The sequence below is a fragment of the Falco naumanni genome, chromosome 14 (assembly GCF_017639655.2).
Source record: "Falco naumanni isolate bFalNau1 chromosome 14, bFalNau1.pat, whole genome shotgun sequence".
Taxonomy (NCBI): Eukaryota; Metazoa; Chordata; class Aves; order Falconiformes; family Falconidae; genus Falco; species Falco naumanni.
This window is the reverse complement of record NC_054067.1, coordinates 5008403-5033890: the sequence shown is the minus strand read 5'-3', so window position 1 is coordinate 5033890 and position 25488 is coordinate 5008403. Positions and strand designations below refer to the sequence as shown.

General features: G+C 45.9%; 1 protein-coding gene across 1 annotated transcript; it reads right to left on the bottom strand.

Annotated features, from left to right (window-relative positions):
* Nucleotides 1-549: 549 nt before the first annotated feature.
* LOC121097348 (synaptotagmin-like protein 1) lies at nt 550-25350 on the bottom strand. The gene is made up of 16 exons (XM_040614247.1): nt 25236-25350; nt 22831-22982; nt 17958-18051; nt 16329-16422; nt 16068-16161; nt 14348-15469; nt 12913-13011; nt 10804-10895; nt 10239-10340; nt 8177-8346; nt 7258-7360; nt 6469-6630; nt 5665-5743; nt 4979-5078; nt 3813-4018; nt 550-2226 (listed from the first exon to the last, which is right to left on the bottom strand). The coding sequence occupies exons 1-16, from the start codon at nt 25334-25336 to the stop codon at nt 2081-2083; spliced, it is 2916 nt and encodes a 971-aa protein (XP_040470181.1). The 5' UTR covers nt 25337-25350; the 3' UTR covers nt 550-2080.
* Nucleotides 25351-25488: the final 138 nt, after the last annotated feature.

Below are 25488 nucleotides of genomic sequence, written 5' to 3'. Positions count from 1 at the left end.
TTGCGCCGAAGCCCTGGCGTTACCGACCGCTTTCACAGCCACAGCAGGAATTGCCCCCCTGGGAAGCGCTTGGGCAGAGCGCAGCAGTCCTGAGGGCAGCTTCGCTGCAACAAGCCACCGCTCCGATGAGCAGGACTCCTCGGTGTAGGTACGTTATATGTATGCATCAACGCTCACACGTTCAGTACCTAAACATGTAAGGATAGTAATTTAAAACTCCTGTCTTAGGTACAATACTTAATTTTATCCCACAAAGGTAATAAATGACCAAACATTGGTGACCAAAATGTGCCAGGCTGGAGCCCATACAAAGTATCTGTGGGCTGACATGCCATATATATCTCAGGTCCTTCATTAGACAGTCGTTATTTAATTCTGCTGCTCTACAGACTCTTTCTCGGTGCTTTTAGTACTATGACTGGTACATATCCAAGTATTATCTTTTTCCAGTTGCAGAACCATCTTCTTTCCTTATTTTTTCCCGTGAAACCTGCTGATTATTTCCCAAATGCCTTCATTTCATGAGAAAGTCTTGTTATTTTAAGTGTAGATTTTTCCATTAATTTATTTACAACCATCTTTGCTAAGCTGAAAATTTACGCTGAGCTTGAGTTACATAAAATCAATACATTAAGAAGAATATCAAAATATTCACAGAGCTAAAATCTAGAGTAGGGTAGTTACAAAAAATGTTTTCTCCATGACATTTCACTTGCCCTTGGGCAAAAATGATTCATTTTGACATGACAAAATTTAACACCTCTTTTCCTTGCTTTTGTGTTACTCGAGACCATGATAAAAATAGGTACAAGGAGACTAGTTGATGAGGAAAGAAAAACATTCTATTTAATCACAATATATACATCCAAAATAGAAACTACAAAGCTGCATTTCAAAATACATTCACAATGCCACTCTGCCACGGTTAATGTGCCAGATGCAAAGTTCTTGCAAGCTACTGGCAAAAAGGAAATGCCAGCCACAGACAACTTGCTGAGAGGCCTCTGGTGAGAGGAAGACTAGAAGGGCAGCAGGGTATGCAGAGGCAGGAGACCACCCCAGGCAGCTGGAGCTCTGCAGCTACCCTTCACATTCCTTCACTCCCTACTTACTCTCCCACCGGCTCCCAACATCTCCTGTGCCCCAGTCTGATTTTGACCTTTCTTTCCTGACCCGCGGTGCCAGGCTAACGTGAGACTGTTTCCTATGTCATTCTTTCATACTGAAATGTTTTGCACGCAAGGCATTTCAAAGGTGCGATTCGGCCCGTTAGCAAGGTAACCATATCTTACATTTGGGCAAGCACTTTAGTTTATATTGCACTGAAACTGCCCTTTCACAGAGAAACTTGCCTGAGGTCACTGAGGAAGCCTGTGGGAAAGCTAGGAAAACAGCCCCTGGTTGCAAAATCTCACTAGCTGTAGGACCATCACTTCTCTCTTTCATCTTAAAGCAGAAAGAAATTAATACATTGAATTCCTCATTGCTATCCTCCTCAGGTTTCTTCATTTTCTGCTTCAAATACTCCTGTCTTTCTTTAGACTTGCCTTGGATCTCCATTTTCCTTATGTTAGAGATGTGTTATCACCAGTGACAAATGTAAAGCTCTCATTCTGGGACTGTGCTGCCGGTGACTTGGAGCAATTCTACATCAAGTACAAAGTGTACCACTTGCAGGGGAATATGAATAATACCATGCTGCTGCTTTAGTACAACTACATCTCTGCACAGAAAAAAAAAATGGCACAAGAAACAGTAAAAAAAATAAAAATATCTCCTTTTCCTTCTGTCAGCGTTCCCAGAACTTAATGGAATTCAAGGATACTGAATATAAATGATTAAGTAAAAAGGCAAATGAAGTTTCTTCTTAGTCAAAATCAAATATAGCATCAGTTTGGGATCTTCCATGTCCTCTGTTAGGGAATTAGTACTTAACATTTACCACCTCCAAAGTGCTGTCCGTCAGTTGCCTTATTACCCTGACACTTGCCAGCCCTGTGGATGGTCTCCATCACCTTGGTGCAGGAAGTTTCCTAATTCTAATGGACACATTCAGCCTTTCGATGGCACAAACAGTAGGTTATTTCAGTTTTTTCCTCCCTGCCAGTGAGCGCAGCGGCAGCAATCCTTCAATCCATTCATTGGCAGCCGACATCATCTCCTGCCAAAAAGCCACCTCCTCTTGTGTGGAATCCATCCAGTCCACAGAGATCCCATAACTCAAACCTGAAAAGAACAAGAGAACTACAATTTTGGAAGCTTCACAAAGCGTTTCTACTCCATGCAAAAATACTCAATGGGATGTAACTGTTGCAGGCAGTGGCTTAACATAAAAGCTGCTGACTTCCCCCCAGCAAGCTGCACCCTAAACACCTCCCGTTCTTCTGCTCATGCCCTGCATTTTACAGCAGACTTCAGAATGAAGTCAACGTAAAAGCCACAAAATGCAAGAACCTAAACATAACCTGTCAAGGAAAATAATATCGGGCTCAAGCTCTTTCTGCATCTTTCAGAATGGTAAAGGTCTAAAAGGCTTGGGTTTCCCCTTAAAAAGATTTTCTTGTGGACAAGGTGGGATATTTGTCAAAATTCTCTTACTCTGCAATTCACTTGTACAGGAATCAAACTGATAGTGGACAACGTGTGCATTAATTCCAAGTCGATTATCCAACCAAATTTTCATGTGGCAACTACTTGTCATCGAGATAAAATTTGGATCTAAATTTGGATTGCAGCTTATCTTGGGGTTGGTGTTTTTATATCTTGCTCATAGGCTTGTTCTTGTTGCCCCCTCCAACCAGATAGTTCGCAACCCCCCTGGTGACACATTACAGATTGAAAACAGAGAACACACAAGCAAATCCAATCAGCATGGGTGCACCTGCAAGGCAGACCTTCCAGCTGCTACGAGCCTCTTCCCAATACCCTCAAGGAACAGTTATCATTTATCGCAACATATTGAAGTCCTCCGTTTGCCTTTCATCCCTCAGAGAGCCCTCTTGCTTAACAAATAGTTTAGAAAACTTTAGATATCCCACCCACAAAACCACCCAGATGAAGATGTTATCTGTCAAAGCCTAGGCATGAGGTACACTGAAAGCCAGGACAGGATGTTTAGAGAGGGACAAACCTCAACTCTGGACAGCTGGACAATGGGAGATGGTCCCATCTGCACTTTACAACTTGGCTGAAAACCACTGGAATTTTCCTGACTTCAGGGATGAGTAACCCCATTGAAGTAAAACACTTCCAGCTAAGCACAGGGCTAAAGTCCTTCTCTGAACAGGAACCTTATGCCATCAGCTCCCAGGGACAGTAGTCTCAGTACCAATAACCTACCAGATCAACGAGCGTAGCTCGCCCTGTTTTTCAAGTATTAATTACTCCTGCTACTGAAGCATTTGAAGGGAGGAGGTGATGTGGACAGAATCACCAGGTGGTGCTGTCCCACATGGCATTCAGGTTCAGCTATGAGCACTCTTCCCTGGGAGGAGTAGCAACATACGTTGACTTTTAAGGCAGCCAGTTTTCCTGGAACAGCAGGAAATCTCCTTGATGGACCCAAGGAGCTTCTTGAATTTTGCCAGACCTCACAACCGATGTTGGCAGAAAATGTGGGAATAGAGGGTTGCTATCATGGTACCAGGGCCCCCTCCACACAAGACACAGTGCAAGTACCCAGACTGCCACCAGTTACTGAGACTCTCCATCCTTGGTTTCTGCCTGAGAGGAAAATGCTCTGCAACTTCCCATTGTATCTGGTGGCTCAGCAATACCGTAACTATTCATCCAATGGAAAGGAAATCACGCACCTGTCCCAAGGCCTAGCCTGATTCCTCCAAGGAAATGGTTGGTAAGCTTTTCATGATCCCACACAGTCAGTTCAACACAAGCATCCTTTAGATCCTCGGTATGAAAGCCATCGTACACAATGGTGTGATTGAAAACAGGGTTTGTGTCTCGTTTTATGACTCTGGTCTTCTGGTAACTCTTCTTACTGGTGTCTGGAAGCACATAGCTTTGAGAGGAGAAAAAATACAGCATGTAGTATCGAGTATCACCTGAGATTTGAATTGTTCCACAAAGTTCCTCAGTCTAAACAAGCTTCAGTTCTGAAGGAGGAATTGGATCTCAGCATAAGAGATCTCAGTAGATCTAATGGGGAATGTTCATAATTCCTGGATGAAACTTTTTCTGGCCAAGAAAATCCATTTTAATAGCAAACATTTTCAGAAAGGAGGGTACTTGCTTAAAATCTGCTGCTTTTGGCAATGTTTTTGCAAACTGACATTTTACACTGAAAAAAGGACATTATTTTCACATATTTCTGTTTTCACAAATTTTCATTATTTAAACGACTAAGAGGGCATTTCAAAATGGTCAGTTAGGCTTCTGAACAGTGAACCTTTCTGCAGGATAACTCTGTAAGGATTCAGAAATGTACCAAAAACATGGCGAGCACTTCAAAGTGCTGAAAAAAAGTCTTAAAATACTCTTAAAAGATTTTTAATGTTCTGAAAAATTTGCAGCACTGTCTCCCATATAACAGGCAAAACCGATGTTGCAGGCTGCAGAAAATGCACATACTAAATTCTGGAGAAGAGCAAAGAGGATCCAACCATCTGTATATCAGTTCTGGCAAATCCCTAACAAATTCCCAAACTTTGCATGCAAACCCATATCAAGGCAAAATTCACAACTCCGCGTGAACACGCTGGGCTGAGGTATTCATCTCACTCAGATGTTATTGAGGCAAATCACTGAGTGAGTCACAGGCACTGATTGACCAAGAGCTTTATCACAGCAAGGGTTTTCTTAATTTGGCCACAAGTGAGTAACAAGGGCAATTCTCTCCTGCAGAGCCCAGTGCAACATGAAGGCTTTACAGCATGGCGGCACAGCTAGGTGAGTCTGAGAAGAGGGAAGAAAACCTACTGCTTTGTGGCGGCACAGCCCCAGGATCAAAGCCAACACTTACCATTTCACAAATGAGTCAACTCCAGAAGGACGCAACTGCAGCAGGTCCTTGACGTCTTTGACCCAAATGTGAACTTCGCCAGAGGGAGGATTCTTGGGACCTGCCATTTAGGAGAAGAGAAAAACTGTCACGCTAGTCCTTACAACAGCTAGCAAAACGACAGGCTTCTCCTCCAGGGACCTGAGGGAGCAGCGACATGACTTCTCCGTGTACTCACTCCTGCTGCCCTGCACCCCTCTGCCTGGCTGCCCCAGCACCACCAGCCCCGTCACACTCGCAGCTGCAGAGAGCTCCTGACACAGTGCGCTGGTGTTGCTTTGAAACAGGGAAGGAGAAGGAGCTGCCGGGCAAACCCAGCCTTGTGCCGCCCCACAGTAAGAAGGGCTGTGTGTTGCTGCTGCTACACTGCAGCACCCTACAGTGCCCACAGTGCTCGTACCCGCTGATGAGTTTGAGGCCGCTGAGCCCCTCCTCTTTCCCCAACACTTTCCCAACAAATGCAGATGTGAACATCAGACGTAGGCTGCGGATAGTGCTACCAAGCACTGCTAGTTGTGCCTTTGTGCTGATCTCTACCATCCTGCTCTAATGACTTTACTCTTTACCCAGCCCTTAAACAGATGAGGCATCGCAAGCTGCATGTCTACATATGGGCAATACTTCTTAATGCACGGAACACATTTTACCTAGGCTTCCCGGAGGGACATACTTAATAGACAAACTCATCACTCCTCGATGATCCACACCGTTAACAGCAGAAAGGCTCTGAAACAGAAAGTTATGACTGACTAAACGAGGGATTGTGTAAATATGGCAAGGCAAACAGCTTTTGAGTTCAATGGAGGGGCACAAATGGACAAACTCTGGTTTTGCATGGCTGGGGCAGCCCGTTCTCAGGGCAGCTCCTTTCTTTGTGGCTTTCTTCTCAAACTCAGTCTGTTGGAACCAAAGCTTGAGGATTCAGAGCAAGGCTGCCCTTCCAGACGTGTTCAGCTGGACATAATTAAGCATCTTAGTTTTGAAAGACAAATGTCCTTTCTTTTTTGAAAAGGGATCTCAAATTAGACCTCTGAACCCAGAAGCATGCAGGAAGCTGTACAGGCTTTACAAAAAGTGGCACCTGAATATTCACCTCTCAAGGTATGTTCAACTGCATCACCTAGGACTCTGCTGCCTGTTTTTAAGGGGTGTCTTTATGTGAGCAGAGAAAGAGGCAAAATCACATCAGAGTTTTTACTGATTAGTGTCAGATCACATTTATGAAAGCATCCCTACAGATCAGTCACCAAGTAACGCCCCAGAAGGCCTGTGTTCAGAGCACTGAACAAGCCCAGGGCTTGTGGGTGTTTTATCACTCTACCCTAGGTAAAATGCAGGTTGTTCTGCTCCACTACACCCAAAGACCTCAGAGGAGTCAGGAAGGGCTTCTGCCACCCCTGAAGGCTTCAAGGCTGGGCTAGGAAGCAGGATAGCAGCTGAGATACACTTACTCGGGGCTTCAGTGGGTACCAGTTGAGTTTCCTGTTGCTCCAGTCCCAGCTGGCCAAGTCTATTTCGATCTCTCCTAAGAAACTGTTACGTCCCAGCGGATCATTGTGCCAAACAGAGAGATTTAATTTTTGGATCAGCAATACCATTTTCTCTATTTTATACTAGAGGAAGAAAGAGAAGTCAGGTTGTTCACATTGTGTTTCTGTTTCTTTCACAACTGCAAATAAACTACTCAAAAGCTTGAATAAGCTCTGAGACACTCACACCCCCTCGACACACACACTAATGGACTGGCCTCACTCTGAACATCTATTTTTTTGCCCTGCAGCAATAGTACTACGCTGACAAAGCTTTTCCGCTGAGCACAAGGAAACCTAGACTCCATTCATCACAGGGCAAAACCAATATTCTTTCAAGAATTATTAACACAGGCCGAGGCACGGTTAAATAATCCTCTAGGCTTTGATGAGTATGGAGACCCCATGCCTCGTGACTGTGTGCCAGGGAAGGGAAGAACCCCCCTCGCTCTGGCTGAAGGCAGGACATGCTGCAGGTCCCTCTCACCTGAAGATCACTGTGTGGTTTTGACGAAGAAATCTTGGGTGCCACACGGATGGGTGCAGCGAAACCTTTAACACCCCTGCCCTCACAAACCCAAGGGAAGAGCAGTGCAGTGTTGGTGGGAGGCAGGCGAAAAAGCCTGGCCAAGAAGGCAGGATCTTTCCAGACCTGACCTGGTACAGGTGCCTACTACAACATGGGTTTTCAGAGCATGTATTTATTCTTACCCGTAACACCTCATTGTAAATGGGATTCACTGTCCTCTTCTTCACTGAAGTTTTCCTCTTACCCATTCTAGCTTTGTCGGGAAGCAGGTAAGTTTTAACATACCTAGAAAAGAAAACAAACTCCAGCGGGATGTTGTTGCATATCACCAAGCTCTAATAAGCAGGCAACACCTGTGAACGGTGGCGTGGAACTATAGAGATGGAGTTGACTCTTTGAGGACAAAACTAACTAAGAGACCTGCGAGGATATTGACTTGCATGTGAAGTTATAAATCTCACCGGAGATGGGTGGATGCTACCAACACTCAGAACAGGCAGCTGTCTAGGCAGTATGGGAAGCCAGCAAGGCCATAAACCCATTTTCTGAGATGCCCACAACTATAGCATCTCTGTGCATTCAAGATCAAGATGAAATTAGAGAAGAGGAAAGAGGTAGAATGTCTTTAACTCTCTCTCTCAGGGTTCAAATCCAAGCTGCTTTTCATAATTTCTTAAACCAGAGATCACTAACCTCTGCACAACCACCATTGTGCCCCTAAACGCACTTCGTTAGAGACCTCCTTTTCGTACAGGCATGTGTATGCATCACCAGAGTTATTACCAAAGTGTGTCCACCATGGGGAGATCAAGGTTCACACAGATGCAAAGAGAACATATTCCAGTGATAACAGGAATTGTCTTTGTATTGATCAAAGCTTCCTCAGTCTGTTCAAATTTAAGTCTGGCAACATATTTACTGATGCCAGTGGCTCCAGAACCATCAGCTAGGAAAGTCCAGCAGTAAGCATGCACCGGAAGTCTGAAGGAAGGAAGGAACCATGACATTTAAAAAGAGAAAATATAAGGAAAAAAAAAAAGCAGCCTCCAGGACACAAAATTCAGCAATGTAGAAGTCTGAAGGCACCAAAGTGTCACTCACGGGTCAGATCTGCCTTTCTTCTCATCCACAATAGCCAAGTCCTTGCACTGGGACACATGAACCTGGAACTCCCGGTTCTTCTCATCATAGTCTAGAGCAAACTCCACGGTACCTTGGGCATCCACACTCCCAAAATCGCCACTGTAGACACTGAGCACACTACCACTCACCTGCAAGGGGGAAAAGTAAGGTCAGTGCCACTGAAATAGGCACCCACCCACCTGACTTGGTTTCTGGACAAAGACAACAGTCTGGGAAGCGCATTGCCAGAGAAATAATCTGCCATTTCTGTCCCTGTATCATGTTGTAGACACAGAAATGGTCCACATCTGCAGCTCTGCTCAAACAAGCAAGGGTTGGGGAACCTAAACAAGCGTCTCACAAGGACGTGTTATCCTAGACCAGGATGTAGAAGTGCTCTTCTCCTGAATGCTCCAGAAATGCAGAAGATACTTCACCCCTGAATCCCAAAACTTTGGGAAATAGATACTGGGGCAATCATACAAGTCTCTTCCCTTTCTCTATGCTTACAGCTGCCATCCTGACCCAGTCTCATCACTAAGAAAGAAATACATTGAGAGAACGTGAACTATCCATATGTGACCTTATTATTTCAGGCAGATATAATCACACAATTGTCAATCAATTTTTAAAACAGGCCAGTAAGAACCATATCAGACTAGAAATATAGGAAAACCTATTACTATCTTGTTCCTTGCTCACACTGTGCATGGAGCTGTACAAACCAGAAATAGATATAACCCCTGTCCTGAGGAGCCACTGTCCCACCAGAGACAGCCTGTGTGCACCTACCTGCACAGGAAAACAAGAGTTCTACAGATATAAATCAGGAGCGAGGCACCCAAGAGTCACTTGCTTTGCCAGAACAAACTGCCTTTGCCCACATGCCTTGGGCTTCTTTTTTCAAGGCTTTGTCTTTCACTGGTAGAAAGTGATGAAGCAGAAACAAAACACAGCTCCAGAAAAGTGAGAATTTTCTATTGCACCAATCACTCATGATTCCTGACAGGATAACATAAAAGCAAATGTTGTTTACAAAGCAAATAATTAACCCTCTTGGTACTTTTCTGTGGTACAGCCATGAACAATTATCAAAAAACCTTCCTAGTAATTAACCTAATTCTTCTCTTTCTGCCCCTACTTCCTTTGGCTCTGATTTTCCCTCTATTACAACCCACAGAAACCTGCTAAACATCTCCTCTTAGTCTCTGGAGCTGCATTTACCATCCATCCCATCAGGATACTCGCCCCAGCAGAGAATCCTGAACAAAATTTTTCAAGAATACCTGTGTGACTTGGGCACAAAAGGCTCATTCATAGCTCTCAGACTCTCCAGAATAGAAGGACTCATATGCCCCACAGTTCAAGGTGTTTTTTTAACATGTTTGTTACATTCATGACCTCTCCCTGTCAGCTTTACCTCACATATATTCTTTAAATCTCACATATACACCTTGGAGATACCCGTAACAGTAACACAGCAAATTCAAGCCTCCTCCCAAAACACTGTCTCTAAGGAATCTTCAAAAAATGCTCAACTACACACAATCAGCTCTTTTCAGCTTTCCTTAGAAGTCGAAGCTCTAAATCACGCTTTTGCTGTCCAGCTCCGAGTTCCCTTGAATTTGCCGATAAAGTGAAGGATGAGCTTGCAGAGGGCACCCATCTGCAGTCCTGGCTCTTTTGCAGCTGGACCACAAACATGTCACTTAACAACTGTGTGCATTTCCCCACCTAGAAAAAGTCCCCCCCCATCTCCTGCATGCTGCCCGGCTTCAGAGCATCCGCGCTTTGGAGTGGGGGCTATCGCTGACTGTGAACTTATCTAACAATGACGCACTGGGTCTTTAATTTGAAACGGTACCTGGAAACACTCCTTTAACCAAGTAAGTAATTAACTATCACTGTTCTTTTAATAATGTACCATACAGAAACCAAAAGGATACTCTGGAGGCCACATCATCAGTATCAGCCTAAATGCAGTGTCACTGCATCCGGATGAGAAACCCTGTCTAGCGAGATGTACGCGTTAAATACCTACCGAGGAGACAGATGCCATGTCGGACGAGTGGCTGCCAATGCTAGGCGTCTTTTTGTGCTTGTTAAACTGGAAGCTGATTTCTGAAGCCGTGTCTGATTCAGTCTGCTCAGAAAATAACAAGCATCTTTAAGCTCTGCCTGAGCACTTTGCAACACTACAGAAAAAAACCCAATAGCTCAGCAGAGTCCCATTAAGCGGCGATCAGGTTAGGAGAGTGGAGGAGAGCGCAGGGAGTCTCCCCAGAGGCATTCCCTCCGATCGGCAGTGAACGTCATCATTAACTGCCTCCAAACAGAGCTGCATGCAGCTGCTGGGCTCTTGGAAAGGGCACAGAAGAGTGTGGTTTGAGACAGAGGGAAATACTAAACCTCCTCCAAAACAGAAGGGCTGGGCTGGATTACTGGGGGCTTTTTTTCTTAAGGCTTTTCTCATTTATTTACGACAGAACCAAGGCGTGCTCTAAAGCAAGTGCTGTCAGTGTCCAGGAGAAACATTCCTATGAAACCAACTGCCATTCAGGGGATGCTGTGAACATTATTCCAGCCATTTCTGGCATCTAGCCTACCTCAGACAACAGGAGAGGAGATGATCTGCTCAGCTCTTTGACTCTTTCAGGTTCAAGAAACTGATGGGGTATCAAATGAGGTTTATTGTATGCTGTAGGCACAAACACAAAAGGCATCAAGACATCTTGTCAGAGTCAGGAAAATATAAGTCACATTTTTGTTTAAGGGCACAAAACAGGAGGAAAAGCGTGCAGGAGACACTGGACCACCACCTATATGCCCTGTTGCTGTTGTCTTGCCATTGAAGCTGACCCTCCCCAAGACAAAAACTGCTAACTAATATCTTAAAGCTATTTTCAATGTGTTTTTTGTTCAGTGTGTGGGAGTGTGCACACCCCCTCTAGTGGCTAATGTAATTCATTATTAGCCGAAGGACATGTGTCTTCTTTGCACCACTTTCTTTGTGTAGATTTAATTTAGACTAAAGCCATACAGATCTCCCTCCTTGTCAAAGAAACCAAACATGTTCACGTTTTCATCTCATAGCACACTGGCCTGTACAAAAGAGCTGTAAAATATTTATACCTACAATTTTCACCATTGCACACACCTCTCCAATACCGTGCTAGACAAAGAGGGGGTCAATAGCAAGATATCTAAAAGAAAAAAGTCAAAAAAAGCTTTTGATCAGCTTAGAAAGATGGTTATTGGACTGCTTAAATGTCTAAATAAAACCTATTTGTTCTATCTTTATCTTTTATAAATAACTCCCTTGAATATGACTACCTCCATCCCAGAAGAACTTTTTTACAAGATACATGTGCATAAACATGCATGCACATATACACGTGTTTAGCATGTTATCCATGATGATACATTCTTCAGTGCTCAAAATGTCCAAAAGGTTCTTTAGCATTTTTTATAAGGTTTACCTTTTGTATGATTTACCTTTTATATGATGTACAATTAATTTGATAATTACTATTTTTATTTCCAAACACGAGCAAAGCATCAAGTCTAGCCTGCTCCACAGACTACTTGTTATACTGCCAACAAGTAAGTGTAACCCTGCGGAGGAGGGTTTCCAAGGGTGAAGTTTGTGGCTCTAAATGAGCTTTAATAAGGGGAGGCTAACATCTTGGTTGTCTGCGTGACAACCCCGTCACTGGACAGCAATGCACGTGGGACCTGAAGCTTCGAGCCACCATGCCGTGTGACATGCTGCTGCACCATGCGACGCAGCACGCACGTGGCATGAGGCTACCGGAGGGGTGGGCACAGCCACAGAGTGATGCAGCGTGTCCCAACCCAAGTTGCCCTCCATGTGCCCCGAAGGGGACTCTCCTCCCTCCCATGACCAAGTGTCAGCTTGATCGTTTCCTCTGAGCGGCTTTACCCCTCCTCGGGCACTGCCTTCCCAGCCTTCTCACCTCGGGGCTGGCAGCCGCGGCCTCACTACTTCGCTTTTAGGCAAGCTCTTAGCTGTCTTCTTGGGCTTGCCAGTTGTCACCTTTTGGGGACTGAACCTGACTTTTTTGGCCGCAGAGGCTGCTTGTTGCCTTCCTTCAGCCTCCATCCTTGGCTGCAGCTTTCCTGGGCTTCTTGGTAGCACAGACAGGTTTCTTGGCCATGGGCTTCTTCAGGTTTGCTGCTGCTTTCTTGGTTGCCTTCTCCTTAGCTTTTGGTTTCCCAGGGAGAAACCGTCACCATAAAGCACGTCCCACTTGGTAGTTGGGGAGATCAGCCCAACGAACAGGGTCTGCGCTGGGCGAGGTGAGAGGCCCAGGCTGGGCACTGCACGCCCCGTGAGCGTGTGACACGAGTCTGCAGCACGGAGGTCTGGCACCTCCGATTAACCCACCGTGCAGGCTGCAGCTCCCACAGCACTCGGTGGGGGAAGAGGAGAGACAAGTACAAGCTTCTTGCCAACCCTTTGAAGCCACTGGTTTTTTTGCTGGAGACACTGAGTAACACGCCATCAATCTAGCTGCAATTTCCTGGCTCTGAATTTAATTTTAGGCACTATAAACTCTCTAATTTGATGATGAAGCAATATGTCATTTTCCTTGCCTGGTACATGCACAGAAGCACCAGGGATGCAGAATCGGGCACAATATATTACCTTCAGGGAACGTAAAAGAAAAAGGAGAAAGAAAAATGTTACTCACTCTCTGTGGTTGTGTAAATGTTCACCATGCTCTTTGCAAGATTAATGCTATTTGCTCGGGCCAATGCCTGAGCGGCGGGAGAATGATCCCCATCTTCCTCTGGAATACATGAAAAGCCAAATCAACATGGTAAATAAATAAACACAAATGGGCAGTGTGTCAACAAGCACGCGCGTGTGTGTGTCTCTCCTGGCTTGTTCGCTCTGCTTAGAGGACACTGCAGTTGCATTACACAGGGCTGCTTTCAAATCATTAGTGCACTTTAATGTCTCTCCCTGAGAAAAAACTCTTCACACTGTGATGGGAAATGTAAACACTGGATTAACCTGGTCCCTAAAACAGACCAGCACTTGCAAAGAGCTTCCAGTGAAACACAGCCATCTGCTAATATCATCCTGAAATGAATATAATAATAAGTCCAAAAACCTGAGAAATATAGGAATGATCTGGTATATAAAGGGAATATTTGCGTTAACCTGAAGTGCAACTCAGGATTTTCATAGAAATGTTATATGAGGTAGGAAATAAGGCAAAAAATGACACGGTTAAAAATCAGATGAGTCTATGGAAAATCCTCTCAAAGAGGTCTTACCCAGGTGCATGAGCACAGGAAATCTGGAAAAAGGAGAGAAGCAGCTCTCTCTTCCTAGGTCTTGGCATGGCAGAGGGCAGAGCTGTGGGCACTTGGAGCCCACACGTAAAATGAATGCAACTAACAATAACTTTTGCTCACAGTAACAGTCACTACAAGAGCCCATCAAACCCAGAGGAAAAGGCTGCTAAAGTGGTGAAACTATTGACACCATAATGGTTGAGAACACGGTATCAGAACCCAGAAAGATCAGACTCCTTGTTCAGTCCACTTTGGTCACAGTTTAATATCCAAATTCACTTGTGCATTCCCAAAAGACCCGAAATGTCATTTAAGCACTGACACCAGCAGCTATATCAAGACAGCCTAACGGCCAATGTATTTATTAAAAGCTTTGCTTCACATTTTATTTCTTCTCTTTGTGTCAGACTTATCTCTACCACCACAAAGAATTCCTCCAGCCCCACATTTGAAGAAAGTACAGTCTTCCCAGTGAGTGAAATGAAGTAAGTTCCTATGACCTGCTGTAGGTAGCACTAAAGAAATAGAGGGATGTCCCGAGCTGGGGTGTTTGCAGGCAAGGCATAGGGGCTGGTAGCAGGGAGGAAGGTAAGGGAACATGGCACTGCCCTCTTTTACACTTCATACCATGCTACACAAGATTTGTTTCCAGAGCTGTTCACTAAACACATTCCACACATGCTAACTCTTGCACAGACTGCACTATAGAATAAATGGACAAATGAAGAAAATATGCAAAATGCAGAAGGGTTAGGGAAGAAAACAGGCTTAGGGATGACACTCTACTGCGATTTCACAGGGTGCAGTTACAGCCCTCAGTACCTGAGTAAACAGCTGAGTCCATTCCCTGAACGACTTCTCTCTCTCTGGCTGGTTCACTGGGTGTTTGCTTGTCTGAAGACTCATACGTTTTTTCCACAGGTAGCTCTCCATTTATTTCCATGTTGTCATGAGTGCCCAAATCAGATCTTTCCTCTTTCTCATCATCGTTTTCACCATCTGTAAGCACAGGCTCGATCAGTATCTGCACCCTGCTTGCCAGGGAAGTCGCTGTGTACTTGCGCTCTCCTGCCACGATAAACCTGTCTGTAGGCGTCTCTGGCTCAAACGTGCTGCCAGACACTTCTTCGGTAGGCGACTCGATTTTGACGGAAGGCGCTCGCACAGGCAATCTGGATTTCTTGGAGCAGCGCTGTGCTGCCTTCTCTTCCTCAGGCACCGGCAGCTTCCCGTTGCTTTCACTCAGTGAGTTATTTCTTGTAGCCAGGCTGCCTTTGCTCTTAGCATATGTGGATCGAGGAACGACGGAAAGTGAGCCCTTCCTCACAGGGGCTACGTAGCTTGGTTCTTCCTCGCTAGAAGACAAGGTTATTGTCCTTTTGTAAGGGGTTCTTGTTTTGGTGAGGACACCAGGTTTTTCTTCACTGTTCTGGCCTTGTCCAGACTGCACAGAGAGCGAGCGGCACAGCTTGAACTGCCGACCCTCTGCCTCCACCCAGCTTGGGTCCTCCAGCACATTTCTCACTGTCGCGGAGTCTGCGCCTTTCTCCCAGAAGTTCTTCAAGTTTTTGAAGTGTTCACGATTGAGGCCGATATCCTCCTCTTTGTGGCTCATCGATGAGATGGTATAGTTCACACCTTGCTTCACAGCCTGACTGCTTTCTCCCTCTGCGGTCAGAGGCTTGGGGCTCACCAGCAGCTCCCTCTTTGCAAGGCTGTTCTCTGCCAGCCCCATGTGATTCACAAACTGCTCGGATCTGGGGAAAGTTCTGCTTGGTTTCCTCTTAACTGGTAACTTGCTGGGTGCATAAGTATCTTCGGGTGGAGTTTTTGGCCCCACTGTGGTGCCAGTGGCTCCATGAACAGCTTCTCCTCCAGCTGTACTGCTGGGCTGAGGGACAGCATCCTCTGAAAGCTTGGGGGGCAGTGGAGATGCTCCGTGACCTACAACAACAACAGATGCTCACAGCCTGGGCCATCACATCATATCGCATTTCCCTGGAAGACTGGGCTGCAGCTTCTCAAAGGGAAGCCAGGGGCAGTTTCCAGAAACCATCAGTGTGTTCCTGATTCTTCCCCATTTCCATCTGAAGCAAGCCCTGAAAACCCCAGCCTGAAAACCTGAAAACGGGAAAAATCCACTGAGCTCTAAACTGCGGCTGTGAGCTGGGGATTTGTTTGCAGCTTTGCTTTCAGTTTGACAGCTTTCCTACTGGCTATTTGCTACGTACCAAAAATACACTATATATTCAAGGCAGGACAGAGGAGGTAACTTGGATCTATGGATTAAGGAGCTGTGAGCCAAATACTCAGTTCAAGTCATACTGAGAGCCAGGAGACGTTTCAAGTCATTGGATTTGTTTTTTCTTGGTCCCTGCTACCTTGGGCGTAATTCATACAAATGTTGGCAGCCCATTTTCACATGCCAAGGTAAGAAATACTGTTTGTTATTCATTTGTACACACACAAAATAGCATCTTGTCTCTTGGTGTTTGATGTTGAAAAACAAAACCACCAATGGCTCACTGAACAAAACCCTTACCTTTTCTAGACAAATGCAAGCTGTTTGTTGCAGCCACAAATGGACTTGTTCCAGTGTCACTCTCTGAAGAAGAGACATCATGTATACTGGATCTCTGAATGGAAAACAAACACTATCAGTGTATATAAACTGAAAAGACTGGAAAAATCTATTTTATTCAAGCACAGACACCAGGGCAGGCAGTCTGTGGAGCCCCTGCCAGCAGGTACAGACTATGTGAAGGTCCAAGGAATAAAAGTGCAGAGGCTGTGCCTGTACTACCTTGTGTAACGCAGACAGTGGGGCAGGAAGTCTTGGCTTCGGTTTTGGCAAGATTTTACGCTCCTCTGTGGTATCAAGAGCAGATGTGCTGGATCTGGGGGAGAGGAGAAACACCTGAGGGAGATCAGTGGTAGTGATGTACCTGGTAGGGTGATCATGCAGTCTTCAGCACCATCTCAGCTCTGCTCATCTACTTTGCCACTTTGACCTACTGACCCAGCCCAATATAAGGCTGCCCAGAGCTGCTGCCTTCATTTATTTTCTCCATTACTGCTTGCAGGGAAGGGAAACATGTTAAATGACCAGAACATGGAGTAAGGATGAGTCTCCCACTGCAGCCAGCACAGAACTTGCTCAGTAAAAATAATAGTGCCAACTTCTAGGTTTAGTCAGACTTTCCCCTTCTGGGAGAAAACCATAAGGGGAAAGCACAGGAACCAGCAGTGCCAGAAGAGCCCAAGAGCCTTGCAGGAGGGAGATGCAGTGCCAGGCTATGGCCCAGGAAGGAACCGACCACACCTCCCAGTTCAGGCCAAAGGCAAAACCAGATTGATGTAGGATTTAGAAACTACAGGAATGACTATGACAACAATAGTTAAGGCAAAACTATAGTAGAGGATATAAATCTTTATGCTTGGAATAGAAGTTAATTAATAATTGCCTGGTAAATAAATGGAAGAAACACATATCTCAGGTGGTTTACTTGACTGTTTCTACCATCTTTGGGAGTGTCTAGTGGTGGCTGCTCTCCATCTGGAGAGCAGCAGTCAAGCTGGTAAGATTTCATATGGGAATGCTTTGTGCTTAGAGCTGAATGAGGAAAACAAAGCAAGGTTTTCAGGATTTAATCAACCCCCAGAAAAACCATTAAGACCATTGCTGTGCCAGTAAAGCAGGAGCATCTCAGGCTTGTTGACTCTGGATCCTTCATTAAGCAACACCCAGTGACCAGCTGTAAGAGATGTGGAAGTGTTGTCAAGGCCCATATTTAATATTTAACTGGAGCAACCACCACCTGTGAAGAATAATTCCTCATTCTGCTGACAAAATAAAATGCAAATGAGATGGGCGCAACAATAAATGAATATGTGAATATTTTAATGGCTTCTCCATAGTCCACGAATATGGAGTGAGGTCACTGATTTGCTCGTTGGAGCGCTTTTAGTGGGTGTTTCTGCTCAGTCAGCACAACGTGAAAACCTACCAAGCCTTGATGGAGAGTGCTGAGCACTGGACATAGAGGTTGGCACCAGCAGGAAATGAGCGGTTTCCTCAAACAGTTCATTTTGTTAACATTGCTCCATGGCAAAAATTAAACAAACACAACCATAATTGCCTTGAAAAACTAACCAGAATATCCTGACATTACAGACAGCTTCCATTTTACTGACCTCTTATCAAATCATGCAGGAAAAGACCTTTCTGGGATAAGCACATTAGCACTTAGCTATTAGGGGAGGATTGATACTCTGACAATTCCTGGAAAAAAGATTTTAAAAATATCCTATATAACCTATTACTTATACAGCCTTGGAAACTCAGTTAAAAACCAGGATTTAATGGGTAGCATTCAATTTTCATTAGAAGTAAGAGCAGCAGCCAGAGCATTGCGCAAGCAGTGGTGGTTACCTCTCCTCTCCCGCGCCAGCAGCGTGCTCAGGGAAGGGAGGACTCAGGGCAGTTCTGCTTCCCAGACCCATTTGGATGTGCTCGTTGGCCTCATCTGTAATATAGCAAAGACAATTGAGAAATGACATTTCATTAAACTTGTCATGATCGGTGTGTTTTGTTTGGGGAAAGAAAAGGCCCGTGGGTCCAAGAGGCCAAAGCGAACTGCCTAATGCCTGGCTCATGCCAGGAGCTGTCACATCACTGGAAACCTTTGCAGGACACTGCCACAGCTGTCAATAAAGTTAATCCGTTCCAGGATTTAAATTCAGCCGTTTCCTGTTTTGACTCAAGTCATCGGATCTTGGCAAACAAAGGAGGAGGCCAATACAGTTAATTAAGAGATCCCTGTTATTTTTACTGGCACAAGGCTCAGCTATGTCTTTTAAGCTCTCAAAGACCCTAAAGAAAAAACAATAGAAGACGGTAACCTTTAGAGCAGCCTGCCAGGGTGTAAAGTTGCATTAGACATTTGCTGGCAAACAGGCTCTCTTGCTTCTGCAAAACCAAAACGATTAAACTCTCCAACAGCAACAAAAAAGAAGCTTAGTCTCATCTGCAGTTTCTGCACACACTTATGCAATGCAGCTAGGTCTGTTTTAAAGAGTAAATCTATCCGTTAGAAAAACCACCAAATCTCTTTAGGATATATTTCATTACACAACATAATAGAATCAGAGGTTCAGAGGATTCAGATGTGACATTAAATAGTATAGCCTCACTTAAAACGGCACCAAACCCCAGAGCACAGCAGTCCTACAGCAGGCCGCGGTATCAGTGTCACACCAACGTTGCCCGTGTGGTACCATCCAGCAGCAGGTGATGGGGATGGAGCTTCATTCCCCCTTGCCTGTGCATCCCCATGGAGACAAATGCTGCAGTCCCAACAATTCCTGCTGGTGAAGCGCCTGGCCCTGTGGTGCAGAGGACCACGGCAGGCGTTGCTTGGGGCTGTCTGCGTCAGGACCATGTGCTTGGCACACACACGGGATGGCAGCTGGGTGGCCCCGTGGTTCCCACAGCAGCGGGAAGCAGCAGACTCGCTCCTGGCGGAAGACAGGACTCTGGCTGTGTAAGAACAAGCCGGTTTTAGAGAGCAAGTTTCTGAGAGAGTGACTGTGTTTTGCCCATGCAAATGTTCATGCGCAAAAAGCATCACTGAACATTGTTTCGGGAGAGACAAGCTGTGACACGCGGGCCACATCACATGCAGGCATGCGAAGGCACGCTGAGGAGCATTTACACAGTGAGCCACGGCCTCCTGCCCCAGACCCCGGGGAGGGAGGTGCCAGCAGGTAGCTGCTCTGGAAGCAGCGGAACCAAACACACAGCTCCCACATGTTCCCTCTGCCTGTCATGGTTGAAAAGACCTTGACAGCTGAAGACCGCACTTCTTTCTCACCTCACTTGCAAAGGCACTGTGTCAGGCTTGCCTTTCACTGACACGTCCCCCTCAGGCACAGCTCCCCGCGCCCGGCTGGCAGAGGCAGCGGGAGCTGTTTGCTTCCTCCCATCCGAATCACTGCCCTTCAAAACGGCTCAGCCCACTGACACAGCTACACCTGGCTTCTATAACCACAAACAAATAGCTATTGGTATGTTATAATCCATCAAGACAAGAAAAATGCTTTTGCTAACTTCAGGATGAGACAGAATAAGAAGCAAATTCCAACAAAAATTAGTAGTGGCCTGACCAGTTTAACTTGTCCGTACATATATTTGTACACATATGTATAGGGCCACTCCTGCTCTAACACTTCAGTTGCTTTACTCACTTCCTATCACTCTAAACCAAAGACACTGCACGCTCGGGGAAAGCATGGCCAACCGTGCCATTGGGGCTGACTTGCCTCAGCAGGTAGATAAAATGGTCCCTTTCCCACCCAACTGTTAGCTTTCATCCATTGCACACAAGCTCAAGAAGAAGTTATCACCAAATTTATCCACCTGCACTGCCCTGTGGGCTGTAGTTTCAATATAGGGTATCTATCCATTTTATAGATTTACATTACTGCTGGTTACTAACGTTTTCTACTATAATCAATACCAACTGTGAAGACCCTTAGGGATCCACACAGCTCTCCCTTCTGAAGGTGAAAACCCTCCTCCAGAAAAGGTCACTGGGCATCTTTCTGTGCAGGCACCAATTTCCACCCCTCCTCAGCCCGTTTACCATGCAACAGGAATGCCAGCAATTATCTCAGCAGGGATTTTCCATGCAGGAATTTTCTTATTTCACTCCCCAACACAGTCATCAAAGACTTAAATCAGGATTACCAGCCCTGGACTCACGAACACATCACACTGATTTGGCTAAAAGAACATGCACCCCTTCACCGCCTTGAATGCCAGGAGAAGGTGAACGACTACGATCTTTTCAGGAGAAGAAAAAAAGGTGTCACGGTGGCAAGTAAAGGCCCTTGTCTCACCTACTGCAGACTGAACGTGAGCTGCACGGCCAAAGTGTTCATAAAGGGGCCTTATCCTTGTTCCCTGAGGGGCCAAGCGCTGCTCTCACCAGTGCAATACTCTTGCTGACAAGTCCATCATGTGAAGGGGGAAATCTATATGGTAACCACTGCAGGAGCTGAGTGTGCAACAGGCAACAGCAAGAAGAAAATGTTAGCTGCAGAATCCTGATCCTCAACCAGTGCTGTAAAATGGCAGTGGGAAAAATAAGAGGAAGGACTAGTCATGTGTTATACTTGTGCTTTATCAAAATGAGTCTGAGAATAGAAAAAGAGAAAGGAAAGAAAAAAGTTGAAAAAGAAACAGAGGGCTAAATCTAAACGTAATTACTATAGTAATTTAGTAACATTTGCTTCTTCCTTCTTAAAACAGCATTAGTCAAGTAATGCACATGCAAAGACATAACTTACATATTACTACTATATTAATAAGGAGGTTATTTTAGATGATAATGTGAGACCACATCTCATACATGCACATCAGCAAAGTTAAATCTAAAACCAACAGTACTTCAAATCTTGCTTTCCTGAAATGGGCAGCAAGCTAAGGGTGCTGATGCCTGTGGCAAGGCAAAAGGCAGACGAATCCAATTCACTGCTGGTTGCTAACGGGGCTGCAGACAACAGAGCATTTGTCTGACCTGGGCCCTAGCAGAGGGGCTGCTGAAGCATCTGTCTCTTCACCCAAGGAGGGTGTAAGCACAAATGCATGTCCTCAAAGAGCAGAATATGCTCTGCAGAAATGGATATACTCTGCAGAAATGACCATGCAACTCTATCGAGCTGGAAAAGGTTTCATATGTTTTAGCATTCTGGAGGGATGATAAAATAGTAAATTCAATGACATCATGAATCCTTAATACCAAGGATAAAAGCAACTTCATATGAAATATGATGGGTCAGTTCTGCATCAGAGGCTCCAATGAATCTATGCTAAGTTATGAGAGCTGTCAGGGGTAAGTAAAAAGCAAAAAGAAAATGAGGCTCTGGGTTAGCGAAGTCCCTAGCCAGTGTTTAGCTTTGAGAATGTGTCTATGTAATGTGGAGCTAAGAGGGGTACACTAAACCCAGGCAACTAACGTTACAGAGAGAGCCTGGCCAGCGAGGCCCACCAAGCACAGGAGTGATCCATAGCACTGCTACCCCACGGCAGGAATGGGTAGCTGGGCCCAGGAAAGAGCTGAACTGAACTGGTGGAGATGACATTGGAGTTTTGGACAGATGGAAGACAACCCTTTAACGGACAGTAGTCTTTACTCCAAAAGAACACAGCCGTTATAGGGTCCTTATATTAGGGACCATGGTAGAGTGTGCCCAGAGCTGTGGATCAGGGCCATGGCTGCCCCAGAGCAGCAGCAGCAGCCAGTCCCTCACCAGCCATGTCTGGGTATCTGTGATTACCCACCCTGACAAATAATCAAGGAGGAGACTGAGCTGCAGTTCCATGGTCCTGCTGTGGAGTGGTTGGCCTGTCTTCATGTTGAGGACTGGATATGAATCATCCCCGGTTCTGCTTTGCACAAATGTTCAGCACAAAGTGCCAGCTCTGGGCTGGTTACATTTGGACTCAAAGCACAGCCCTGCTTGTTTCACATGGGGCTGATCACTTCTCTTCGCTGAACTCAGCCGACAGATCTGATTTGATCTGTTTTACATACCACCGTGAGAGTTCATCTGCACTCCAAACAACACACAAAACATCTGCCTTGAACTAGCACACGGTCCCAGATACACCCTTGCTAAGGCACAGCAGCCTGGGTATCGTTCAGACTTGGCCCCAAAGCCCTTTTTACTTTGAAAACCACATTGGGCCTTGGCATTATACCCACGTAAAAAGCTAGGCATGGACTCTCTCAAGTGAGCAAATATTTGCTCTCCCTTTACAGAGATGTGACAGAGCCTACCACCCCAGAGGCCTGCAAGAGCAGCTGCCCGGCTGGTTCTGTCAGACCACCCTAGGAATTAGGGCAGGGGGGGTGCCTGACCCACACATAGCAGTTTGATGCCAAAGATTGCCGCACATCATCCCCTTCCCTTTTCTGCTTCTATGACAAGAAATGCTGCCAGTGACCTCTGACAAATGGATGTTTCGGAAGAAAGAAGCTGAAGTGAGGAAAAGGCATTTACTGCACACAGCTGGTAAACAGCTTTTGCCTTGGTCCTCTGCCACACTGTAGTATTTTCTTGGGCCCTGATTTTGGTAATCGTGTATTTTTTTCTAGTACTGAAAGATTAGCTAAGAATCCCCTTATCACAACACACTGGCTGGCCCCCAACAGACTCCCAGTACAGGGAGCCCCCCATACCTGACCACTTTTTTCTGGTCCATCAACTTGTTTTCTTGAGATGCACACCAACATACTTACTTTCTAGTTTGCCTTTTTTCCTTCTAATCGATGCCCGAAGTAGATCCGGCCCCTCTAAGTCTTCCTGAAATCGCTTTGCCTTCACTTCAGAAAACCATTCACCTGTCACAAACTTCTTCTTCTTTTCATCCTTGATGGAGCCTTGTATCCGCCTGAAAATCAGTGAGAACATTACAGACCAAAAAGATCTCGCAGGTTTTGACATCCCCTGAGCTACCTTCATAACAACTGTCCGTACAGTTCACATGTCTTATATTATGAAGGATCCAGAGATTCTCTGCAATCCCAAGGGCCAAACAGGCATTAAAACAAAAGCTGATTTATTATTTATCTGAAATGGGAACACGTGCTTTCACCTCTTCCGAATTTTCCAAATCCAAATCAGAGTCACCTGGCAATGAGATTTGTCTATTTGCTTTGCAGCCCTGAGCGTTCGGGAAGGGATGGGGCTGTTTGCAGGTCTTGCACTTCTCCATTTTATTTGTCTATTAATCTCTTTACGAGCGGCAAAGCCTTTTGGATCAAATCTGATGCAAACCATGGAAATAAATCATGTTATTTAGGTGAGCAACACGACCCTACAGCTTTCTCCTTGGACACTGCTCCTCTCCCTGCTCCTCCTGCCATGCCAATTTTGGCACTCAAACAGTTAGCTCTCCTTCCTGAGCACAGCTTCTCCTACTGTAACTCACTTGGGCACACCCAGGGCTGGTTTTTGGCACCTAAACCTGTCAGCGCTCTGTCTGCCAGCCTGTACTTTTAATCCTCCTCTGGTTATTTTGGTTTTATACCAAGGCTTGCTGAATTAGCTGCCTTTCAGCTGGCACTGCCTCCCACAGCTCACCGCAGTTCAGGGTTCCTAAAAGAGCTGAGAGGCCAGAAGAAACTCCCACCACAGTCCAGTTCTCAGCAAGAAGAGGGGGCAAAACCCCAGATAACTACTGGAGCCCTGAAGGGTCAAGCTGGGGGGCCCAGCAGGACTGACAGCCAGGGAGCTGGCAGATCCCATCTACATCAGGGCTGCATCTGCCCCTGTGAGGGTCTCGAGGTGCTGGGCCAGAGGAGATGTAGGAACATATTTTAGTCTTTTTGAGACCGTATCAGTGTACTGCCATTGCCCTCATTTCACCCCGCAGGCAGGTTGTGCTGGAGCCATACATCCACACTTGCACCAAAGGTCTTTCCACATATAGCCATATCGACAGCAAGGGGCAACGGCACCCCCCTCGTCAGGATCTAACTCACTTTGCTCCCAAACGAAAGCCTTCTGTGCAACAGCTTTCGAAGAGAAGTGAAACAAAACTGAAATAATCCAAACACTCTTTTCCCCAAACCTCCACTGCAGAGCAGAAATTTTACAGCATTTCAGAAACAGAAAAAAAAAAAAAAAGAAAAAAAAAAGATAAAACCTTTTCAAAACCTTGTTTCAATTTAGAGGAGATGTAAGAGCATGCAGACACATATGCCCCAGGTCCATGCTGCTTGCATGCCACCGCCAGTTCTGTTTCCCCAGCTCCCACCCCTGAGCAGAGGCCAGGGCACGTAGGCTCCCCAGAGCCTGCTGCAAAGCTGCCCACCCCCCCCTTCAAGCCTATCCCTTCTACACGGGGCTTACTCTTTTTTGGCTCAACGGCAAGTCAAAGACTCACATCCTTAACAGGGGTAAACTCACACAGTGCCATCCACGCTCACTGAACTACTAATTTCTTGCCATGGAGAGCTCAGTGCCAGCTTCCTGAGCCTGGTGCATACTGTCAGCCCAGATGGTCTAATGGCTGGCATTTAAAAAGTGACAGCAGCAACAAGCAATCCCGATCAACCAGAGCTGAGCTCCAGGATGGCCAGTGGCAAGTCAGCTGAACTGAGAGTGGTTTCCTGGCTCTGAAACGGCTTCCCGCAAACCTTTGGCACATCACATAGCATCTCGCTGCCCCTCTCTGCCTGCACGACGGATGCTGCACACACCCCCCACCTCAAAGAGCACCGGAGGGATACAAAACAGAGACAGGGATGAAAGTCTCATTTTAAAACACTACAGGATTTTTGAGCTACTGCGTGAGGAAAACAAGGTAGAAGCTACTCCCTTGCTTGAACCTCTGACACTGAGAAATCGGCATCTTCCTCCATAGAGCAGGAAAGGGATGATTTCCCTTGGCGTCTCTGAGGGCTGCTGATTAAGAGTCCAGCCCTGCAATCCTGCAGAGGGGACAGCAGCGACAACAGGATGGCTGAGAAAGCAGGAGGTGAAACGAAAAGATCTGTCAGGATCTGAGCAAGAAGGGACAACACTGCTACAGCCTGCATCTCTCCTTGCTGCACACACACACACGCTCTCCTCTCTAAAAGAAGCAAAAAAAATAATCTCCCCCAGGGGAAGCTCCTGCTGTCATTGCACACTCCCTCACCTGATGCGATCCCCATCTTTCTTCTTCAGCTCTGCATCTCTCTGCAGAACCTTCATCAGCTTTTCATACTCCTCCTCAGTCAGGAAGCTCAAGTCCAACATCTTCCCTGCAACCTTCTTCAGTTCTTCAGACAGCTGAAGCAGTGACACACCAGGAACTAATCCAGCCCAGGCTGCGGCAATGCCATGGGCAGCCCCTGTGCAGCCCGCTCTGGTGCGCTGAGCAAGACGCGGCTGGAGAAAAAGGACTTCAC